Source organism: Euprymna scolopes, chromosome 34, assembly GCF_053919585.1.
Source record: "Euprymna scolopes isolate OS-2025 chromosome 34, ASM5391958v1, whole genome shotgun sequence".
In the NCBI taxonomy this organism is placed as follows: domain Eukaryota; kingdom Metazoa; phylum Mollusca; class Cephalopoda; order Sepiida; family Sepiolidae; genus Euprymna; species Euprymna scolopes.
Window position 1 is genome coordinate 33,793,152 of NC_136515.1, and position 21,918 is coordinate 33,815,069.

The window sequence follows — 21,918 nt, forward strand, 5'->3', positions numbered from 1 at the left end:
ACCTGTCACACACCTCTTTAAAGGCTTCTGATCAGAAAGTGGGGCCATTGTCCATTAACAGTTTCTTAACTGGCCCTCTTTCCAAAAATATTTCTTCAATGACCCCTCCGATCCCATGCAGCTTCTGCCCTGATCTCTCTCCATTTGGCAAATTTCCCCAGTCCACAGTCGACCATTGACAGATACAGCTTATGGCGATAATAAGTCACATCAATGGCCAATCGCTTCTAGTCCTCTGCAATGTGTAACTCTTCTGCTTCGTGTCTGGATGGTCCAGGGTCTATCGATTGGCACTCCTGACAGTGCTGCACTACCTCCCTAACCTCCTTCTCTGTGGTTTCCGGGTAAACCTCTCTTGCCAGGAATAACGTCCGTTCTCGACCAAAGTGGTGCATTTCATGTAACTTTTTAACTTCCTCCCCTGCACAGCATACTGAGGAAACCTCCTTTGTCTCTTGCAGCCAGACCTTCTTTACCCGTGTCATCGAATCCGCCTTGTTCTTCTCTGATGGGATCAGCACTACAGATACCTTCAACTGGAATTCCGCTATCAAATCTGCAAGTGCTCCAAGCCTGCGCTTGATCAGCATTTCTGCAGCACCTCTGGTCATAACTTTCTTATCGCCAGTCACTGCTGACCTAATCGTTGCCGAATTGGATTTGATTTCAATCGTTTTCAATCCCCACTTCAGGGCCAGATTGATTCCTTTCATAGCGGCCTCCAGTTCGGCTACGTTGATATGGGAATAGTCGTTTTTCTTCCTTAACTACGCCGCATCTTCCACAGTGACGCCTCCCATCTCTAATACGACGCCCAATGCCAGACTGCTGGCATCACACCAAATCACCCCCGCGTCTCCGCCACTGATGTACCACTCCCCCTTTACTGGGTCTTCTTTTGTCACTCTCGCAATGATTTCTTGTAGCATGTTCATGACCTCCTTCGTCACACGGCCCTCCCAGCCATCAGTGCCCGTTTGTCGTTTAATAAAGCTGCATGCTATCCTAAGCCAGCCGGCGATTGGATAGTGTCCCACCAGTCTCCCACAGACCGAGAAGAGTTCTTGTTTTGTCAGGTCGGTTCTGATTTAGGGTATTGCATTCCCTCGTCTAAAGACAAGGCTTCCTTTGCCATCTCAGCATAGTTTCAACCCCAACGCCGCTCCTCCATCCAGGGACTCCGCCGGTTTTCCAGTCAACCCATACCTCGCGACATAGCCTCTCACCTTTTCTGCTGTCACCTCTGCTTTCTCCACGAGAATTTTGTCAATGTACAAACTAGTGGCCTTGTCCACTGTACAGTCTTTATTTAGCACCGTCTTCAGCACGGCAGTCATAATTTTTTGGGCTGAGCTCAGCCCAAAGCCTTAACTCGTCAGGCAATACAACTTCCCCTTGTATCGGACCAATTGATGTTTCCAGAGTTTTTCATCTACATGGATCTGGAGATAAGCCAACTTCAGGTCGACAATCTTAGTGGCCTGCTTCATCCTCCTCCATTTCCTCATCACCTCTTTGCATACATCAATCCCCTTTCCAGTGTGGCAGGCTACATATCTGTTTAATTCTCTGAAATCCAGTACCGGTCTAACTTTATTCTTTGTGGGTTGAACAACCGCCAGTAATGGTAGCACTCCTTTTTCTTCCCCTGTCCACGGTTTCAGAATTCCCTCCTCTATCCACCTCGCCACTTCTTCCTCGAATCCTTTTCTTATTTCTCCTCGCAGTGTTTTCACGTAGCAGCTTACTTTGTTTCGTAGTTCCTGAGGCCCGGAGATCCATTTCTATTCCACCGTCCACCTCTCACCATCGAACCTCGCCAGGAAATTACTCGTCCTCAATGCAGCAAGCCTCTGGTTTTTGTGTTTTGATATTTCTATCACCTTCCAGTCCTGCCATTCCTACTGTGCTGAGGCATCCAAAAGTTACTTAGCGCCCCCCAGTTGGTTGATCGCACTTACACCTAAAACTACATCAACATCACCAACCAGACGATCCAATACCAGGGCTCGTAGTCCAATAGGCACACCTTGCACCAGTACTTCCGCTGTTGTCTCTCCCAGGCATTTCACCTCGCTGCCATCCACGGTCTTAATACTCTTGGCTCCGCTCCATGATCTAGCGACATTCTTCGTTACCAACATCGTGGTGCAGCCTGAGTCAACAAGGGTCATGGCTCTCTTCCCATTGACTACTACTGGTAACTGAGGCAACGTTTCGTTATGCGCCATTTCCACATAGAAGGGGGAACTACTGGCGCAATGGTTCCCCTTCACTCGTTTCCCTGGTCCTGTGCAGCAACGCAATAGCGGCTAATGTGCCCCACTCGTCCACATCGGTAGCAGATGACCCCCGTCTCGGCTCTTTGCAATCCTTGAGCAGGTGAGGACCCTAACACCGGAAGCATTTGATGGCAGGCCTCCTCTCCTGTCGCCTCGCTGCCTGTATCTCATCATTCAAGTGGGGCCTCATGCACTTATTTCCACCCACAACTGCAGCCACAATTGGGCCCTTGACATTCTTGACTAGGACTCTGGCATGGACCAAGAGATCGTCCACTTCCATCGTATTGATCTCAGTGATTCTCTGCATGTTCGCGGAGATTTCTTCTGGGAAGCCATTCATTAGGTATAGCTTTACTGTCATCTCCAGACTCCTACCCATGTAACCAGCCAATCCTGCTAGTCTTCTGATCCCTGCAGCAAAGACGTCAACAGACTCGCCTGTCCACCTCAAACTTGCAAGCTTGCCGAGTGCTTCAAATGGACTCTCGGCGAAAGCCAATTTCAGTCTTTGCTCCACTGAGGCAAAGTCTCCCTTATCTTCATTGCGCATCTGCTGGTAAATAGTGAGGGCTTCCCCCTCTTAGTAGAGCGGCAGCAGGGTGACCATGTCTTCGATGTTTTGCAACCTTGCCACCATCTTTAATTTTTCCAGCCATTTAATTAGGTCACCCTCCACAGTGAAGGGTCTCAACATCTGAGTTGAGAGTCTCCAGTCAGCCATGTTACCCTGCTTGACTTGCCGAAATAGCTTCTAGGGTTATAATCAGGATTCGGTTCTGGGGTTTGGGAAGGAGTGAGAATTTTACGTAAATTTTACGTAAATTGAGCACCCACACGTTGACGCTCCTCCAACAAAAGTTTGGCAAATGTGTATTTCAGCAGCATAAATTCAAGTTTTACACTAGTGGTTGCCATAAAGTGGGTGATCATTATACGTTAAATTATTATAGAAAAATGATACCCCACTTTCTTTAAACTAACATTTCTTTATATCTTGGAAACTACTCGTTTGCTGGAATTTTAAACGTTATTTTCATTTTCAACATCCTCAAAAACTTATAAATGTCTTAATTTTCCAAGTTTTTTTTTTCTATAGTGTGGAAAGCCGATTGTCTGCCCCTTGCCGATCTTATATTCCCAACAGGTGTCGCTAGTAGTGTATCATTCAAAAACAAGATGGTGGGAAGTTTTTCTTCGATAAAATGTCTCATAATATTTGATTTTCTTAAATAAAAAAAAGCTACTTGATCAATTTACGTGATTTTTGGAATATGACATTTTCATGCAGTGACAAGTATGTACATTATAAAGATTTTTTTTCAGATTTTTATAGTAAAAAAGATTACTAGTGGACCATTTATAGACTTGCACCAAAAAAATTGTATATTTCTCGATTAAATCTTTTATGATATTAAAATTGGGTCCTTGCTCATTTTATTGAAATAAAAATTACATTTTCATTTTGTTATAAGCTTGTATACATTGAGGGGTCTATTTGAACAGTCATTTGTTATGGCGGTTCGGCTACAATTCTGATACAGCCTCAGTCGTTATAATTTTTTTTTTCTCTTCCTTCTCAAAAAAAGGTCTGCACATGTTCAGGAAATTGTTGCTTTTAAATCCTTAATTTTTCTATCTTTTAAAAAAAAGAAAAAGACTACATGTGTTCATGAAACTGTTGCTTTTTAAATCCTTAATATCTTATTATCCTCATTGCCAGCTGAAATGTTATAAATGCCCCAGTGTGCTGGTGTCAGCAAGAAAATAGAACAGAATACAGATGTTTGTAAGGTTTTTGTTTACCTTATATATATTGTTTCAGGGGTAGGTAACTCTTTCGGGAATTATGTCCCTTTAATTTCAACATGAAAAGTACCTGCTTTAAGACAATGGAAGACGCTTGTTAAGAGGTCAGAAAGTGAATCCTACCAAAAACAAAGTGATGATCAGTGGTTGTAATGTTGAAAAGTTCCCAAGAAGGGAAAGTTTCCCTGCTCAGTTTGTGCAACTCAATCTTTTAACTGGACATCGTGGATACCAGAATGGGTACCCGGATGTTTGTGAGGCACTGGAACAGAGAACTAGACATTGGTGGGTACTGGAGCAGGCACTGGATGTCAGTAAACTACACGAGGCTGGAGACTTCTGGAAGCTGTGAGAAGCTGCAGTAGTAAGTCGGTGTTCGCTGGTTGTAAAGAAGGTAGGCAGTCAGTAGTAGTTCACATACAAGTAGTTCGTTGAAAAGTAGCCTGGAAAAGAGCTGTTTGAACTACTGTTGCTACTGCTGCTGAGACTCTTTGGCGGTTGCTGGGCTCAAACGAATTCTGCTCTCTAGCCTGCTTGAGTGTTTTTGCCAAAGAAACACTATCTTTATTAAAGAGTGTTGAAAAATTACAATTACAGAATTAGCAATAACCAAAATGGGGGGAAATAAAGAGCTTACCTCGGATACGTCTGTTGTGTTGCAGGCTGAGTGGAAGAGAGAGTTCCAAGATGGCGCCCATGGGTTTTTATTAGCGTTGACCCGATGCAATTCTTGTAGAATTGTGTCTGCTCTAGCGCGATTATGCAAATATATAATTCCTAGCCGCTATAAAGGCACAACGCTAGTAAGCAGTCAGGTAGTGTCCTGCAGATTGTGTGGGTGGTTTTGGTGGTTGGATTGTTCTTTGTGACGAACCACATATTTGCAAGAAGCGAGTTTTCTTCTGCCTTTTTTTGTCTCCTTCTTCTTCTTTCTCTACGGTTATTACAGCCAAGAAATCCCTCTCTTCTAGAGGTGTGCAGTGCAAGGGAAACTGACTATTTCCTATCTTTGTTCCTGATTTTTGCCTACTACATTTTGCTACAAGCTATTTCGACCCGACTATGGCGAAGGTGCAGATAAGCAGTGATATTATCAAGCCGTTCTCTGGCGAGGGAGATGTTGTAGCGTGGCTGAAAAAAGTGAGACTTGTCACACAACTTCAGCAGGTGGATGATGTAGCGAGTCTGCTGCCTTTATATCTGGAAGGTGATGCACTGGCACTCTACATGGAAATGGAGGAGGACGATCAAAAGAAGATAGACAAGATTGAGGCCTGATTAAAAGAGGCATTTACCGATGACGTGTTTGCAGCATACAGAAAAATAACTATGGTCAGATGGGCTGGCGAATGTGTGGATGTTTACACCAACAAAAGCAGGCAGCTGGTTGGATTGGCCGGGTTCACAGGAGATAGCCTAGAGACCCTCACAAAATTGAGTTTCGTCACTGGGTTTCCTGACGTCATCTCAATTGCTCTTCAACAGGTGCCGACCATTGAAGCCCTGACCATAGGGGAACTAATGTCAAGAGCAAGAATTTTGACGATGACTGGGGAACAAAATCAGGACATGGTTGAGGCCACACACTCACCCAACAACAAAAGGGCCAAGAATATTCCTGTTAGTGTGACCTGTTTTAAATGCAACGTTAAAGGCCACCTTGTGAAGGACTGTCGAAAATACGGAACATGGTGTTACCAGTACGTTGAGAGTGGACACTGGGCTCAGAACTGCTTGGGAAATGAGCAAGGGGAGGACGCATAAGTGCCAGTCTCCTTCCTCACCAAGATGCAAGCACAATGCTCCCGGTGACAGTCATCCATGTTGACGGGACGCGATGTTTGGTGCTTATTAATACAGGATGCTCTAGGACGATTTTACATGCAGACCGATGCCGGTCTTCAAGAAAAACGAATATATATGCATATTGTTTGTGTTTATGTTAAGTTCGGCTTGAAATCAAAAGTCTGCTTTTATTGCTTATTTGGGAAAAGTCAAGTTTTATATTTTTTTTTTGCTGTTTACAGTTAAGACGAAAGAAAAGTTGTTATCAAGTACACACATGATGTGTCAGTCACATGACTGTTTCTGCTGACAAACGTAGTCATTGTTTTTGTTTGAGTGGAAGTAGTGGTCTGATACACACTGCAACAGGTCCTTTCCTTTTGCAATCTGCCTTCCTCCTCCATATGAGAAATGAGGATAAAGAGAGCAAGTTCTGGTTCAAGTGTGACTGGTGAAGTCTGTAGAAAACTGATTTTCCTGACCAGGTCTTATAGGAACTTCTAAGTTGGCACAAACTTATTATTTTCACATATATGTGTTACTTTATGAAGCTTGGAAAGATTTCCATTGGTTGAAAATTCTTGCATCTTTAATGCAAAACTTGTTAGCTTTAGGAAGTGACAAAGAGAGTGTATTGAAATGAACCAGAGAAAGAAAGAGAGTAAATAATTAGAACCATTTACATTTTAGCATCTGTTCAGATTGTATCTCCATGTTTAATCTTTTGTTCTCTTAAGAAGTTGTCAGAAAAAATTAATTTTGTACGGATAGAATTTGTCATTCTTTCTTTTGAATATTGCTCCTCCCTCTGCAAACTCTACGAACTATATAAACTTGTTAAGCCTACATCTTAGCACAACGCTGTTCCTTCATGAAGAGAAGAGCCATTTTATCCTAGTTAATTAGACCTATCACCATTACCTATACTGAAATCAAACACTTATTGATTTTAAACAGGACACACATGATAATAATCACGTACATCACCCAACCACATGTGCAGCATGATGGCATGTTGTCTTTTACCTAAAAAATTATTAACGAGTAATCGTCCCTAGACTTGTTTATAAAGATTGCGACTATATTTTCTGACTAATCTTTCATTTTAGTGTTTCATGTATACAATTATAATTTTTATAACATACCATTCTTAATGTTATAATGACATTGTAAGACTCAGGGTGGGTCACTAATGTAGGACTCAAGGAGGAGTCATCAATTTGTAAGGGTGGGAGTTCCTGTCAACCACTTCATAATCGGGATCTATCAATTTTTAGGACCGAGGTTGCAGGTATTGAAATTTCTTGAAGTTGAAAGTATGAAGGTATCCATGGGACCGTTAAAGGTAAATTTAATAAGATCGCTGATTAATAGGTTTTCACCAAGGCATATCCTCACATAAATAAGAATAAAAATATAGAAATAACTCCGGAAAATAACGAAACTTGACAAAAAACCCAAAATCAGTGTATCAACATGAAATAAGCAACATTTATTTACGTGTCAAAAATATTAGTTTAAATTGTTCCAACATAAGTGTTTTCTTGTTTGGGGCGTTCGTAATGCAGGATTAGCAAGTTGCGGATATTGTGAGTAGCACGAGGTTGGAAATTATTGATTTTAATGTCCAGAGTGTCACGCGTGGCTTGGAATTAATGTGATCATTTTTTTTTTTTTTTAGAGGATAACACTCCATAATCATAAGAGTGAAAGCGTGCGTTTGTGTTCATCTTCAGGACAGTAGTTTGAAATAAAATTGCTTAAAAAAAGAAGAATTAAATTCTCGTTCGATGTGATAACTTTCCATGATGAGAATTAAGGTTCATGTGCATGGTGTGAAAATTCAAGACGAGGGATTTTAACGCCTCCCAGTGGCGGAGTTTCATTGACATCCAGTCTTAGGGAAGACAAGAGAAAAACTGCAATAAAATTGATTTGATTTTCGCGGCAAATCCTTATATAACGATGTTCTCAAACGCTCCAGCATGTTTGCTGTATCACTACATGCGGAAACATAACATAGTTCCTTTGTTCCATGTGTGCTGGCTGGCTGGTGGTCAAATTGCAACGTTGTGTGCTTACGCATTCTGATCAGTGTTGCCAACTGAGATTTTCAAAACTCGCTAGATTGGGGACATAAAATCTCCAGAAAATCTCTAGATTTTTTACTTTCCGTAACCGAGATTTTGAAAACCCGCTAGATTAACAAAAAAAAAATCTCCAAAAAAAGAAACATTAAATTTTAACTTTGTACCTTATATATAAATTTAGTCGTTATGCAGAGTACGGAGCGTGCTTTTTTAGACATGAATTTCAAGTTAAATTCAATTTTTACGTTAGCTTTTGTTTATTAAATTGTTAGGTAAAAGTTCAGAATAATTAACAAAAAAGCCCATCCTCCCACGTTAAGAATAGGTTTCTAAATAATAAATAATAACGTTATTATTTCAGTGCAATCAGTATTCTGCATAAGTGCCATACATTTTTTTTGTTTTTTTCAGGCATCACCATTTATCAAGGCCCAAGTGCCACTCGAGGATAAGGGCTAAAGAGTGTACAGTAGTCAATTGGACAATATAGTAATTGTCAGTAATGGAAATTCAGTAAATTTGTTAACTTAAGGTGTCTTCAACTTCAATGTAAACAAGTTCTTGATAAGCCATCAAGAACTTGTTTACATTGGACTTGAAGACAACCATATTGTAGTCAGCTGGAAAGCAGGAAAATGGAAGACAGTTTCACAGGCGTGCAGTTCTAAGAAAGAAGATTTGTTCATGGAATCTACGTTTAGGTTTAGACACAGATAAACAGTGGGGGGAATTATTGATAGTGTTTTCAGCTAGACGAGTGTTTCTTGTGAAAGTTTGACGAAGGGGGACCATAGATTGAAGCTCAGTCGAGCACTTGCCATGAAAATAACGATAAAGCAAAGACAAACTTGCTACATCTCTTCTGTGAGAAAGAGGTTGCAGGGAAGAAAAAAGGACATCTCTTATGAGGCTACAAAGTCTATTTTGAACTTATCAAGGCAGGGTAAGTCCTTTCTAGTAGCTCCTGCCCAGATGTGGCAACAGTACTCGATCCTTGGACGAAGTTGGCTCTCATATAGATAGAGAATTGCATCAGCAGTGAGATATCTACTTGATCTATAGGAGGATCCCACCATTTTTCCAGCGGCCTTGGCAACAGATTTGATGTACATATTCCATTTCAGATCAGGAGTAAAGGTCAAGCCCAGAAGCTTGTCAAAACATGAGGCCTCCCCAAGACGACACCCATTCATTTCAACTGATGCCAGATGGGGATCAAAGCGTTGATGATGTAAAGATATAAGCTTGGATTTAGACGCATTAAAAGTAACCAGCCACTCCTTTCCCCATTGTACCATGTGCTCAAGATCAGAGGAGAGAGAATCGGAGAGAACTTGGTCATTTACCGTCTTAGATGTGCTACCATAGATGGCAGTGTCATCAGTATAAATGTCTACGAATGATGTAAGGATGTGATTTGGAAGATTATCAATATAAATCAGGAAGAGAGTTGGGCCCAGGATGGAACCCTGAGGGACTCCAGCATTAATACTGTGAGCTTCTGATTTTTGCTCATCAACTACTACCCTTATGAACCTATCAGAGAGAAATTATTTGATAATTGAGAATACATTTCCAGCTATACCATAGCTGGAGATCTTGTGAAGTAAACCTTTATGCCATACCCTATCAAAGGCTTTTGATATGTCAAGAGCAATTGCCCTAGAAAGGTTGTCTCCGTCAAGAGATTCGCTAATACTATGAGATATAACTGTAAGCACATCTGCTGTAGATCAAGCAGAACGGAAACTATATTGTCACTAAGTAGGTTATTTTTGCTGAGATGGTTGATTACTTCTGTATTTAACACAGATTCCAGCAACTTACTCATGATGCACAGGAGACTTATTAGCTTGTACTGAGAGGGAGATGACCGATCACCTGAATTCTTAAATACAGGGCAAACTGATGAGATTTCCAGGGTGATGGGAAGCAATTCTCCTTAAGACAATGTTTAAACAGTTTTGTATGTATGGATGCTAGTCCTGGTTGAAGTTTTTTGAGTACTACAATTGAAATACCATCAGGGCCGGCTGCTTTACTGGAATCAAGGTTTTTGATTAGCTTGGTAACATCACATACTGATATTTTTATATCACATAGCGTGTTTTCTGATACAGAAGGAAATATTGGGGGTTGTCAGCCATTGTCGCAAAGGGTAGAATTAGCTACAAAGTTCTTGACAAAGAGTTTGGCTTTGTATGATGCTGACGAGATTACCTCAGGTCCATTGATGATAGTTGGGATAGAGCACATGTTTCTGTTTAGGATTCTGCTTGCTATTTGCCAAAACTAGTGGGAACCAAGCCACTGCTCAGTTACTTTGGACTTGACGGACTGAGCATACAACTCTTTGCATACTTTATTACTTTTTTTACAATGGTTGCTGGCAGTTCTGAAAGCAGCTTTAGTCTCAGTACATCTATTACGTTTCAAGCAATGGAAAAAGTGATTTCTTTGTGCAATGGCAGCAGCACATTCTGGAGAGAAACACGGCTGGCTGTTAGGTTTTTACTGGAACTTTTTCGAGGGTATGAAACGGTCAATACCTACAATTAACCATTCTATCAGGACTGATACTATAGAGGACACATCCTTTTTAAACATGGAACGCAGAGGTAGATCTGATATAAATGTACGGAAGCTATCCCAGTCTGGCATAGAGTATTGATATGCTGTACAATGGAGAGGTACGTCTGAAGACTTTTTACATTTCATTTTTATCTTAATTGATACAACAGAGTGGTCGGAAGATCCAAGTGGAGACATAATGGAAACTCCCTAACACACACACACACACACACACACACACACACACACACACACACAATAAATTATAAGTTTCAAATTATATTCCTTGTTGAATAATAAATTGTAAATTCTAATTTACAGAGTTTAGATTTAAAAAAAAAATCAAATTTGAATTAGCTCCCAAAATGATTGTCAGATTTTATCAATGACTTTTTTCGCAGCAGGATAAAATATTAATTATGGGGGTTTGTATTACTGTACACATAGATTCGAAAAAGTTGTCAAAAAACAAATATATAACAAATAAATGTTATCAAAGGCAAGATAAGTTACTTTTCTGCCAAACTGGATATATTTTTTGTGTTTTTATTCAATGTAACATGTTTATTGAGCTCGAAAAACATACAGTTTATGTATACAGTAATACAAACCCCAGAATTATTTTCAGTTTCAACAGGACTAAAACTTGTCCATATAAGTAGAAGAGTAACTTATCTTGCCTTTGATAACATTTATTTGTTATGTTTGTTTTTTAACAACTTTTATGAATCTACAAACCTAATTTAACTTTTAAAATCCTATTTTAAAAAAAATAATACTTTTGCTAAAAATAAAGAATTTTTATTCTTTATATTTAGCAAAATTATTTTTTATATGCTAGTTAAAAAATTATATAAGCCTGAATTAACATATATTTTTTTCTTGGCGATAAAAAAAAAAATGAAACAAACAGGGCCACAAGACCGCAAGTTAGGGATGCTATTTCCAGATTTTTATCATTGACTCTTCCAGTTTAATTTGTATGTTCTCTTATTATCTATTTTGAAGTGTTCACTTCACACCTACTTGGCAAAATTTACAGTTGAATATTAAAACACTGAACATTTTTTAGACTTGTTTTGATCTGGCTGCTGTTAGCTTTGTACTAATTAATGTTTGCGTTTTTTTTTTTTTTTTTTTCGGTTTCAATTTCTTCAAAACGAAATCTCCAGATTTTACAGGAAAAAACTGCTAGCCGCTAGATCCAAAATTTACCCGCTAGATTTCAAACGAACTCTCCAGATCTAGCGGGAAACCCGCTAAATTGGGAACCCTGATTCTGATACTCGTGGGCGTTGAAATTGGTGATTGTAACGAAAATGTTCCTGCTGAAGATTTGTTCCGGCCGTATGTAGCCGTCGCTACAAATTGATGAAGTAGTTTTTACATGAGAAAAAAAATAAAAAATAAAAAAAATTTACAAGGCTGATATCGTAAGTTTTAATTATAGTGAACTTATCTGCACTTTGTTTTTTTTTTTCAAGATGACGACGATTTGCTTACTCAAAAAAATTGATTTTTTTTAAAATTAAAAATAAAACTACTTCATCAATTTAAGTAATTTTTGGAATATAACATCTTCATTTCATGACAAGTATCTACATCATGAAGATTTTTTTTTCTGTATTTTTTTTTTTTTTTTTTTTTTTAATTAAGTTGAATTCTAAATAAAAACCATCGTGTCTACAAGTGCGATGATGAGGTTAATAAACGTTTTGACATTAACAACGACGCATGCGCAAATGAAAGTTTCCTTAACGAGGCGGCATTTTCGTTTTATACGCTGGTAAGTTTCTCTTCTTCCTAACAACGCTTTCGTTCAAACAAAATGACATTCTTCCGGTTTTTATTTTATAACATTATCTATGTTGTTTATCTGTAATATATTTACTGTAAACAATACTTGCGTTTGGTTTACTCGTTTTGTTGCTGTTTCTAACTTTTTTTTTTTTTTTAAACAAAAACAAGAAATATCATGGATGAAGATCAACTTTTTTTTTTTCAAAACAAACAAACTTTTATTTTTATTGTTTATAATTTAAAATTAATTTTTAAAACGTTCTTCGCATATGTTAAAGATTTTGTTATTGTCAGAATAAAGTTGTAATTTTGGAATTTCTTTAAACGAATTAAAATAATATTGTATAAAACTATTTTTAAATAGTTTTTCAAGTTTCATGATATCGGTTTTTTGGGGGTTTGTTTTACTTTACACAGATTCGAAAAAGTTGTCAAAAACAAAACGAAATACAAATATATTGCAAATAAATGTTATCAAAGGAAAGCTAAGTTACTTTTCTACTTTACTGGATAAGTTTTTAGTGTTTTTATTTAATGTAAAATGTTTATTCAGTTCGAAAATAAAATGGTGTTAGAAACCCACCCAATAAATGTCACATTTATTTGGCACTTATGTCAACGGAGCATCAAATCTAAGGGAGATAACCAGCATAAACATAGTAAAAATAAGCATATTTTGCAAGATATAATTTGGGACGCTGAATAATCAGAACAATGAAAGAATGTTAAATGAAAAAAAAAAAAAAAAAATGATTACACGATTACTGTAGCCGAGTCCCGGAAATTGCTGAAGCAATTTACGGAAAGGAAATAAGTTAGCGAAGTTAATCAGCGAACTTAAAAATATAATCATGTTAAGTAGCAAAATAAACTTATTAACGCACAACACAACCTGTTACAATGAAACTGTTAGGTGCTAATTTAAATCGTATTTCCAAGTTTAATTAAAGTTTGTGATATGTTTTTTATTCAATTGTAAGGTTAAAGTACAGAATAGGTACAAAACACCCTCCCCTCCCCCATGTTAAGAATGGCTTTTTAAATAATAGCGTTATTTCAGCACGGATCAATAAGTGCACTTGCACTACTAGTAGATGTATCAGAATTTTTGTGGGAATTTTTGATACCCCTAACAGGAAACTGCGAATAAAATATAAAAAAATCGTAATTTCTCTTTTAAAAGTGGGTTGTTTATTTTCTTTATGGATTATAAATAAACTTTTAAAGTTGTTTTAAAAGTAATAGAAATATATTTTTTTTATTTTTTAAAAAACAGTAATGAATTTTACGAACTCAATATTTTTCAATTTTTAAACTTTAAAAATCTATCAAAATTCTTCTATTGATTCTATTTTTACGATATTTTCAGGGTCAATGTGAAATTTTATGCTCTTTCCAATAAACCGAATATAATATTTTAGACAAACGGTTTTTTTTTTAAATTCACGCCCCCCCCCCATTTTCAAGTGTCTATTAAAAAGTAAATAATTAATTTACTCACCAAAGTGTTATATATCACAAATTGAAGAGAAAAGGTCAATAAATAATATATTAAAATTTAAAACAAAAAAAGTAGTGTTTTTTAGAAATTTACCTGTAAAGTTCGAAGTTTAAAACCTTTCTTTTTTTTTAACCACGTTGTTTGTTTGTTTGTTTTTTAATGAAACCTTGGTCCTTGCTCCTTTAATTGAAAAAAAAAAAAAATTAAGGCTTGAATTACATTTTTCAAGTAGTTATAAGCTTGGAAAGACAGGGGATCGAATAATTCACGCCTCCCATTTTGAAATGTCTATTAAAAAGTAAATAATTAATTTACTCACCAAAGTGTTATATATCACAAATTGAAGAGAAAAGGTCAATAAATAATATATTGAAATTTAAAACAAAAAAAAGTATTGTTTTTTAGAAATTTACCTGTAAAATCCGAAGTTTAAAGCCTTTAAAAAAAAAAACAAAAAAAAACACTTTTTTTAAAAAATTTTTTTAATGAAACCTTGGTCACTGCTCCTTTTAATTGAAAAAAAAAATTAGGGCTTGAATTACATTTTTCGTTATAAGCTTGGAAAGAAATTTCACAAAATTTCTGACACACCTAGTGCACTTAAATGACTGATTACCTAAAATAAAGAAAAACAAATCTTATTTTTTAATTTTTTATTTTCATTTAAAAAAAAAATTACATTTACTTCAAAAAAGTTTTCTGTTTTCGTTGTTTTGTGTACGTTAATTAATTTATGCGCCCCAAATTATACCTTGCAAAATGAAAAAAATTTTTTTTTCAATTAAACTTTAATCATTGACGGTTTAAATACTTCAAAATTTCCTTCAAAAAAAGTTTTAATTATCCTGACGCTGACTGATTACCTAAAATAAAGAAAAACAAATTTCTTTTTTTTTTTTTTTCGTTTAACATTCTTTCATTGTTCTACTGATTATTTCAGCATCCCAAATTATATCTTGCAAAATATGCTTATTTTTGCTGTTTATGCTGGTTATATCTCCCTGAGATTTGATGATCTGTTGACATAAGCGCCGAAACTTATCCGATTAGGTAGGAAACTAACTTACCTTGCCTTTTGATAACATTCATTTGTTATATTTTTTTTTGACAACTTTTTCGAATCTGTGTATAGTAAAACAAATCCTACTGCGACACAACTAAAACCATAATTTTATTTGGAATTCAATATTTTTAATTTTGTCTAATAACGAAGAAGCACCTAATAATTCAATATTTTGAATTTCGTCTAATAACGAAGAAGCACCTAATAATTCAATATTTTGAATTTCGTCTAATAACGAAGAAGCACCTAATAATTCAATATTTTGAATTTCGTCTAATAACGAAGAAGCACCTAATAATTCAATATTTTGAATTTCGTCTAATAACGAAGAAGCACCTAATAATTCAATATTTTGAATTTCGTCTAATAACGAAGAAGCACCTAATAATTCAATATTTTGTATTCTATTAAAAAAATTCAAAATAAACAAAGATGCTTATACAGATCAACCCTCATGGCTGCCAATATTGGTTTGATAAAATCCAGTAACGAGTTACACTAGCTGAATTTTACATTGTTGCATTTTATTGTTTTGTTATTGCTAGACATTAAGTATTTCATGTTCGACTCTACAAAATTCAAGGAATGGTTCAATAACCAACCACGTCAAAACCAAAAATAAGATATACAAAAAAAAAAAAAAAAAAAAAAATTGATGAGGATTGATTATTTTGATAATTCGGACTACTATTCTCATATATTATTCTTGCGTTTTGGTAACCTCCGACCTTCAGATGTTTTTTTCCGAACTCTAGAATCTGTACAGAACTTCGAATTAACCATTCTATTTAATTTACGGAGGTAGATTGTTCTTGTTTCATCAGTGCAATGGATAAAAATGCTAAGCAATAATTTGTTGTGTTCTAAGTGACAATTTTTTGAGGTTGGTGTGATCCTAGTTCTTGGTAAAGGTAACAATTGTGAATTATTTATGTCTGAAGGAATGAGAGCAAGCTACTCCTGTGATTCCCATTCGAAATTCTTCCAAGTTCAACACGACACACCTGAAGAATATTAAAGGTTACCTCTACTGAAACGTTCAAGATGATTTGGTTTGGTTTTACAGCATATCACCCCCCTTTTAAATTTAATGCTGGATCCAGTAATTTTGGAAAAAGTTTTTATTCTTCAAGTTCTTTATATCTTCAAATATTCATTCATGGTGTTCGATAGTTTTGTAGAAAAAAAAATTGTTTTCGACTTTGCAGAATGTGACTGAGTTTTGGAAAGGAAAAATTGTAACATCAGTGGTGCATTTTTTTTTTTTTTTTTTTTTTTTTTTCAGGAAGCCAGTATCTGATTTGATAGCTCCAAATGCCTGACAGGTATTACCACTCTGGGTCAAGTGGACCTGGGGGCAATGATAACTAAGGGACAACTCCATATTCCCTCACAGCTTCCAAATGAGGCCTTTTAAGGTCCTACCCAGGACCCAATAAAAACAAAATGCAAATTTAATACTTACTAATTAGAAAAAATGCCGACTCTACTAGTTGACTAAAATGATCCTCCATTTCCAGACGATTCTCGCATTTCAGGGTTAAAATGTAGGATTTTTTTTTTTTTTTTTTTTAAATTTTTAGGCGGTGGTTAGCTGGAGATATTATTTACAAATTTACTGTTGTAAAATTACCTAAACAAAAAATTTCAAGTAATTATTTGAATTTTTAAAAATTCAGATTATGATGCATATGCAGTTTACAGACTGTGCTAATTTTTTTTTTTAGATAGGATCTTCAAGTTAAATTCAATTTTTATGTTTATTTTTGTTTATTGAATTGTTAGTTGAAAATACAAAAGAGTTAAAGCTCCCCCTTCATATTTATTTCAACACACTCCATAAGCAGCATAAGAACCAAAATCATTTCTATGATTTTGTCTTCATAAATCTGTACTGGTGTATCAAATGATCTTAAGTTATACAGGGCAGGAATTTGGTAATGATCAAATACACCAGCACTCGCAAATCTAAATAAAACTAAAATTCTTTGAGATCTAATTTAAAAATGTGATTGCCAAAATCAACTTAACTTTTTTTTTGCATTTACTCAATTTTTCTTTCACCAAGTATTTTTCTATTATTTCAGATTAAAGTGACAGAATGTGTCCAAGGGTCACATGACTTGTGTTTATGTAACATCCAAACTACTAAACTGAATGAAACTGAAATAAAATAAATACATCATTGTTAACTTAGAACGGTTTGGAATTAAAAATCAAATTATGGAAAATAAGACGTTTTAATACTTCTTTTATGTCTTGACATTTTAACTTGAAATGGTTCCTCATGTATAATATTAAAAAAACAACATAAAACCATTTTTATCACATATACATGATTTTTTTTTTTTTTTTTTTTTTTACACCATCTATTTCTTTTATCCACTTTGTATTTCGTCATGGTTCAGAAAGTTTGGAAAGATGCACCTGAAGAAGGTCCAAATTTAAAAATTTTTTTTAAGAAACTTAAAACCAATATTTAAAAGGTTGTGCGTTTTTAAAAATTTTTTATTTTTTTTATTTATTTATTTATTTATTTATTTTTTTTTCCAGAAGTCGTTTTTTTAACGCTGTAGATGATGTATTTATTTAGTTTCATTCAGTTTGGAAGTTCGATTTTTACATAAACAAGAGTTACGTGACTTGGATCCAGTTCTCGGACATTTTTCAAAAAGTCAATATGTAAATCCCTCAAAAACAATATATGTTGTTAATAGTTCATTGTGTTTGAAGAAGACTCTTCATTTTGGCAACTCCTCTGTGTTTTCAGAGGTGGCTGTGAAACTCCAGGCTGGAGGCACAGGATAGTTTGTATAACTGCTGTTTATGCTCTATGCCCCCTCCCCTAGATCTCTGGCAGCAATAAACTGGTTTATGAACAGTGGCTTGCCAGTTGGATAAATCACTAGCACAGTCCTCTAATTCCTTTGGTTCAAGTTGGCACCACTGTAGATTGATCTTTACTTGGTCTTTGTAGTGATTTTTTTGGATGACCATGGTTTCTCTTTCCTTTCTGAAGTTCTCCATACAAGTGCCTTGGCATGTGGTATTCTTCCATGCAAATCACATGACCTACCCATCACAGTTGGGTCCTGATGAATATACACTGATGATTTAGCTTGGTCTAGGACCTCCAGATTAGTAATGCAGTCCTGCAAACAGATTCCAAGAAATGTGTTTACAGTACAGTGTACAAGTTTTGCATTGATAGAAGAGGGAGGAGAGGATAATTTTCAGTTTTGTACTCAAACATGTTGTGCTGACTGAGCCTTGACTGAGCCCTTTTGGGTTCAGAGTTTTCCTAAAGTTCAACTAGCTTTGCTAATCTGTACATCGATTTCTCTGTCCAAGGAGCCATTAGATGAGAAGGTGGTGCTTCCTAGATATTGAAAGTGTTTCACATTCTTCAGCTGAGTGTTGTCAGGGATCATTGGTTTGTTTTCTGTTTAGGCGATGGTTGAGAACCCTGCAATCATTGGTAGAAGAGTATGAATTGACCATGGATATGACGCTTGTACAGTCTTGTCAGAACTGCACAGATCACCTCATCAGAATACCATGCAGGTGGTTGAATCTGCTAAAGAAAGGAGTCGACGCTTGAAAGTGGTGGGAGGATGACTAGATCAAGACCAGATAGCCAATGTCCATTGTCAAAGCAGACATCCGGATGTGATACGAACTCTGTACTTTTCCAGATTAATTGACCTGCAAGTGTCCAAAGAGAATGTGAAATCTGTTGTAAAAGCCTGCGAAACATATCACTCGATCAATTCAACACTTGTTCATTAGACAAGAAACTGAGCGTAAAAGATAACTAGTATAGACTGGCGATAGACATAACTCACCACAACAATGAGAATTTTTTTATGCTTATCAATTGCAGTCCATTTAAGTTTGCAGTATGGTGGTCGCTGTCATCCAACTGAGAGTCTTCCTTGACCAAGGTCCACCAATAGAAATACTGATAATGGCACTGCATTTACAAGTGAGGAGTTGAAGAAATTTGTGGATAATCAGAACATGCATTTGTGGTTTCGATTCGCCGAGTGGGAACAGGATCATCGAATGAAACCACAAAACCGTCAAGACCATCACAGCCAGGAAAGATTGTACAGTGTCTGAGATGGTCTACTGGTACAACATCACCACAAAAGATAACGTTTCACCTTCCACAACACCAACTAATGCATTGCATAGCTACCATGTTAGGGTGAAGGGCATTGAAGCCATCCTGCTGCCCAAACTGAAAGTGACCGGAGAGAAGTTTAAAAGGGAGATGTCATTTGGGTTAAAAACCCACGTAGCATGTGTACAACAAGATATGGTACTGGATGCATCACTGCGGTAACCAGCCTGCAATCAGTGCGGGTTGATGGTGTGTCTCATCACGTTAAAGACTTACGGCCGGTGATGCAATCGCAACCACCATTGGATGACGAAAATGAATTGGATTCTGAGACCAGTGAGCCATTGTTTACGTGAGCTTCATCAAGCAGCGATTTGGATATTAGTAGCCCCCCAACGGATGCAGTGATTCCTGATCCTCAGCTGTGAGGATGAAGCCTGTGTCATTCCTCTTCAAAGGAGTGCCCAGCGAAGACAATCGTCACCTCCCTGCTCTGTCTGTGATCATGAGATCAGTGTGAAGTATAGGGAAAATTGTGGAAACCAAAAAAGTAGTCCTGGTCATTTTAAGACTCGCCGAAGAGTTATGAACTTGACTGGCTACTCTCAACCAGTTAACCGGCCCGCCAAAGTTGTTGTGCAGGATTAGTCGCTTTTGCATGTGCCAGCTTTGAGCAGTCACAAGTGAGAGCTGGGTAACAGGATCAATGGCAGACGAGTTGTCAAGAAGGTCATGGCGAGCCCTGCTAAAGGTACTACCTCTACATACCACCCCATATATATTTCTTTTTAAGATTACAATATTCTGAACATGTCTTCTAAGTGAGTTGAAATCCATTAAGTATTATGTATTAATAGGAAAAAAAAAACGCTTTTATCCACTAGTGGCATGATCAATGGAAATGAAGTGTAATTAAATTTTTTAGTTAAAAAATAATTAAAAGATTAAATGTGTTTCTCAACATCATTCTTAGAAATATTTTAATTTCAATTATTTTATGAGTCACAAAAACCTTTTTCGTTGGATGTATTTTTGATTCCGATTTTTAGCAAGTAACTTTGATTCAATCAAAAATGTTATCTAGGAAATAAGCCGATAATACTAGCATATTTATATATAGTTTTGCATATCTTTTTAACATTAAAAAGTCACCCGAGCGAGCTGGGTGACTTTTTAACGTGAAATATTGCTCACTCAGGCTATTATCTAACCAGAGTACATTTTATGGCATATAACCAGTTTTTAAATATTAAAATTACTTATCATTACAATTATTTTAGCGAAAAGAAAGGTGTGCGTGACTAATTTTTAAAAAGTTCCATGAGTTTTAAGAAAAAATTAAAACTAACCCTAAGTCTGGGTACCCCCCCCCTTCCCAAAAGATCAACTGAAACGGTTATATGTTGAAACGCTTTCTGGTCGGAAACGTTAAATTTGTATGCGAAATTGTTCCTCCACTCTAAATTCGAAAGTAATTTTTTCGGTCTAAGTTTTTCAGAATGTTCACATTCACACATAATCGCCGAAAAAGTAGAATCTCATTTTTGAGGAGGCGGTGATTTTAGCTGAAGGTTCTCATCTAGGCGGCGGACGTACATGAGTGCTACCCCTCTAGCGAAATATGCATCGGCTCCGATGTTGTACACAGTTTGACTTAGGGAGCACCTAGTTTTTCTTATTATGGCTTTTTTATTTTGGCTTGTTTGGATTGTTTTTTTTTTTTTGTTTTTTTTATGGATATTTTTTATTTTGGCTTGAACTTTGCGAATTATTTTGTTATTACATGATTTTTTTTATATCGGGATCAGTAGGAGAAGGAGAAATGAAATGGTCTCATGTCGATGAGGCCATGTATATGTACAGAGGCTTATAACATGAAAAGTGAAAAAATATTAGGTAATTTTGAAACATTTTTAGAGCATGTGCATGAAAAATATGGTAAATAAAAAGGCAAAATTTTACATTAAGGCCCATCTCGCGTTCGTATATAAGAAAATATATATTTTTTGTAGGTTTCGGTGTGCTAAAAACGAATCTGAAAATCGTTGCTGCGTAGGCCATGTGCGCGCGCTTACGTGTACAAAATGGCTACCTGTGATAACATAGAATTACATTGTTTAATATTTGGAAAACTACTTGTTTTTTGTCTAATTTTAATTTTTCGCCAATACTATACTGTGACATGGCAGTTTGTACGCGAGTGCACATTTAACAGTTCGCATGTATCATAAACGAAGGCTAGACTGTGAAATGGAAAATAGTCCCAGAGTTCAGGGGTTAATACCATGAAAAAGAAATCAAGCAAAAAAAACTTTTTAGCCAATAAACACAAAAAAGTGACCCCTCTCTCAGGTGGCCAGAAAGTGGGTGCTTATTTTGGTATTTTTTTTTTAGATTAGGTCCACCTCCACAATTTTCTTTTTAAATGACAACTTTTTGATGGTTTTCGACTATGCTGACTACGAAAATTGCATTGAAATTTTGCAGAAATAATTAGTTATCGAGATATAAAAAGTTGTATTATGCATTGTATTTTTTGGCGGCTATCTTTTTTTACGCGCATGCAATGTCAGTCAGAGATGAGTAAATTTGTTTATGGCGCGCTCGCGCGTAAAAAAAGATGGCCGCCAAAAAATACAATGCATAATACAACTTTTTATATCTCGATAACTACTTATTTCTGCAAAATTTCAATGCGATTTTCGTATTCAGCATAGTCGAAACCACCAAAAAGTCGTCATTTAAAAGAAAATTGTTGAGGTGGACACGGACATGAGACGGGCCTTAAAGTAAAATAGTACCATTTAAAAAAAATTCTCAATAAGCTTTGGGGAAAAACATGTTTTAAATAATTGAAATTTTAATTTATTTTTGAATAAAAAATAATTATT

General features: G+C 36.2%; 2 protein-coding genes across 4 annotated transcripts in view; one reads left to right on the top strand and one right to left on the bottom strand.

The window, feature by feature from the left end:
• LOC145259170 (UMP-CMP kinase-like) overlaps nt 1-21,918 on the bottom strand; it is a 226,984-nt gene that overhangs the window by 202,213 nt on the left and 2,853 nt on the right. The gene's annotated exons all lie outside the window — the stretch shown is intronic.
• Nucleotides 12,220-21,918, top strand: part of LOC145259169 (uncharacterized) — a 167,533-nt gene continuing 157,834 nt past the window's right edge. The window contains exon 1 of one of the 3 annotated variants that reach the window (XM_080116907.1): nt 12,220-12,323. In XM_080116907.1, coding sequence (XP_079973033.1) covers nt 12,232-12,323 — 92 coding nt within the window. In that variant the 5' untranslated portion in view covers nt 12,220-12,231. The remainder of the gene's footprint in view (nt 12,324-21,918) is intronic. The other 2 variants (XM_080116903.1, XM_080116906.1) reach the window with 2 other exon arrangements.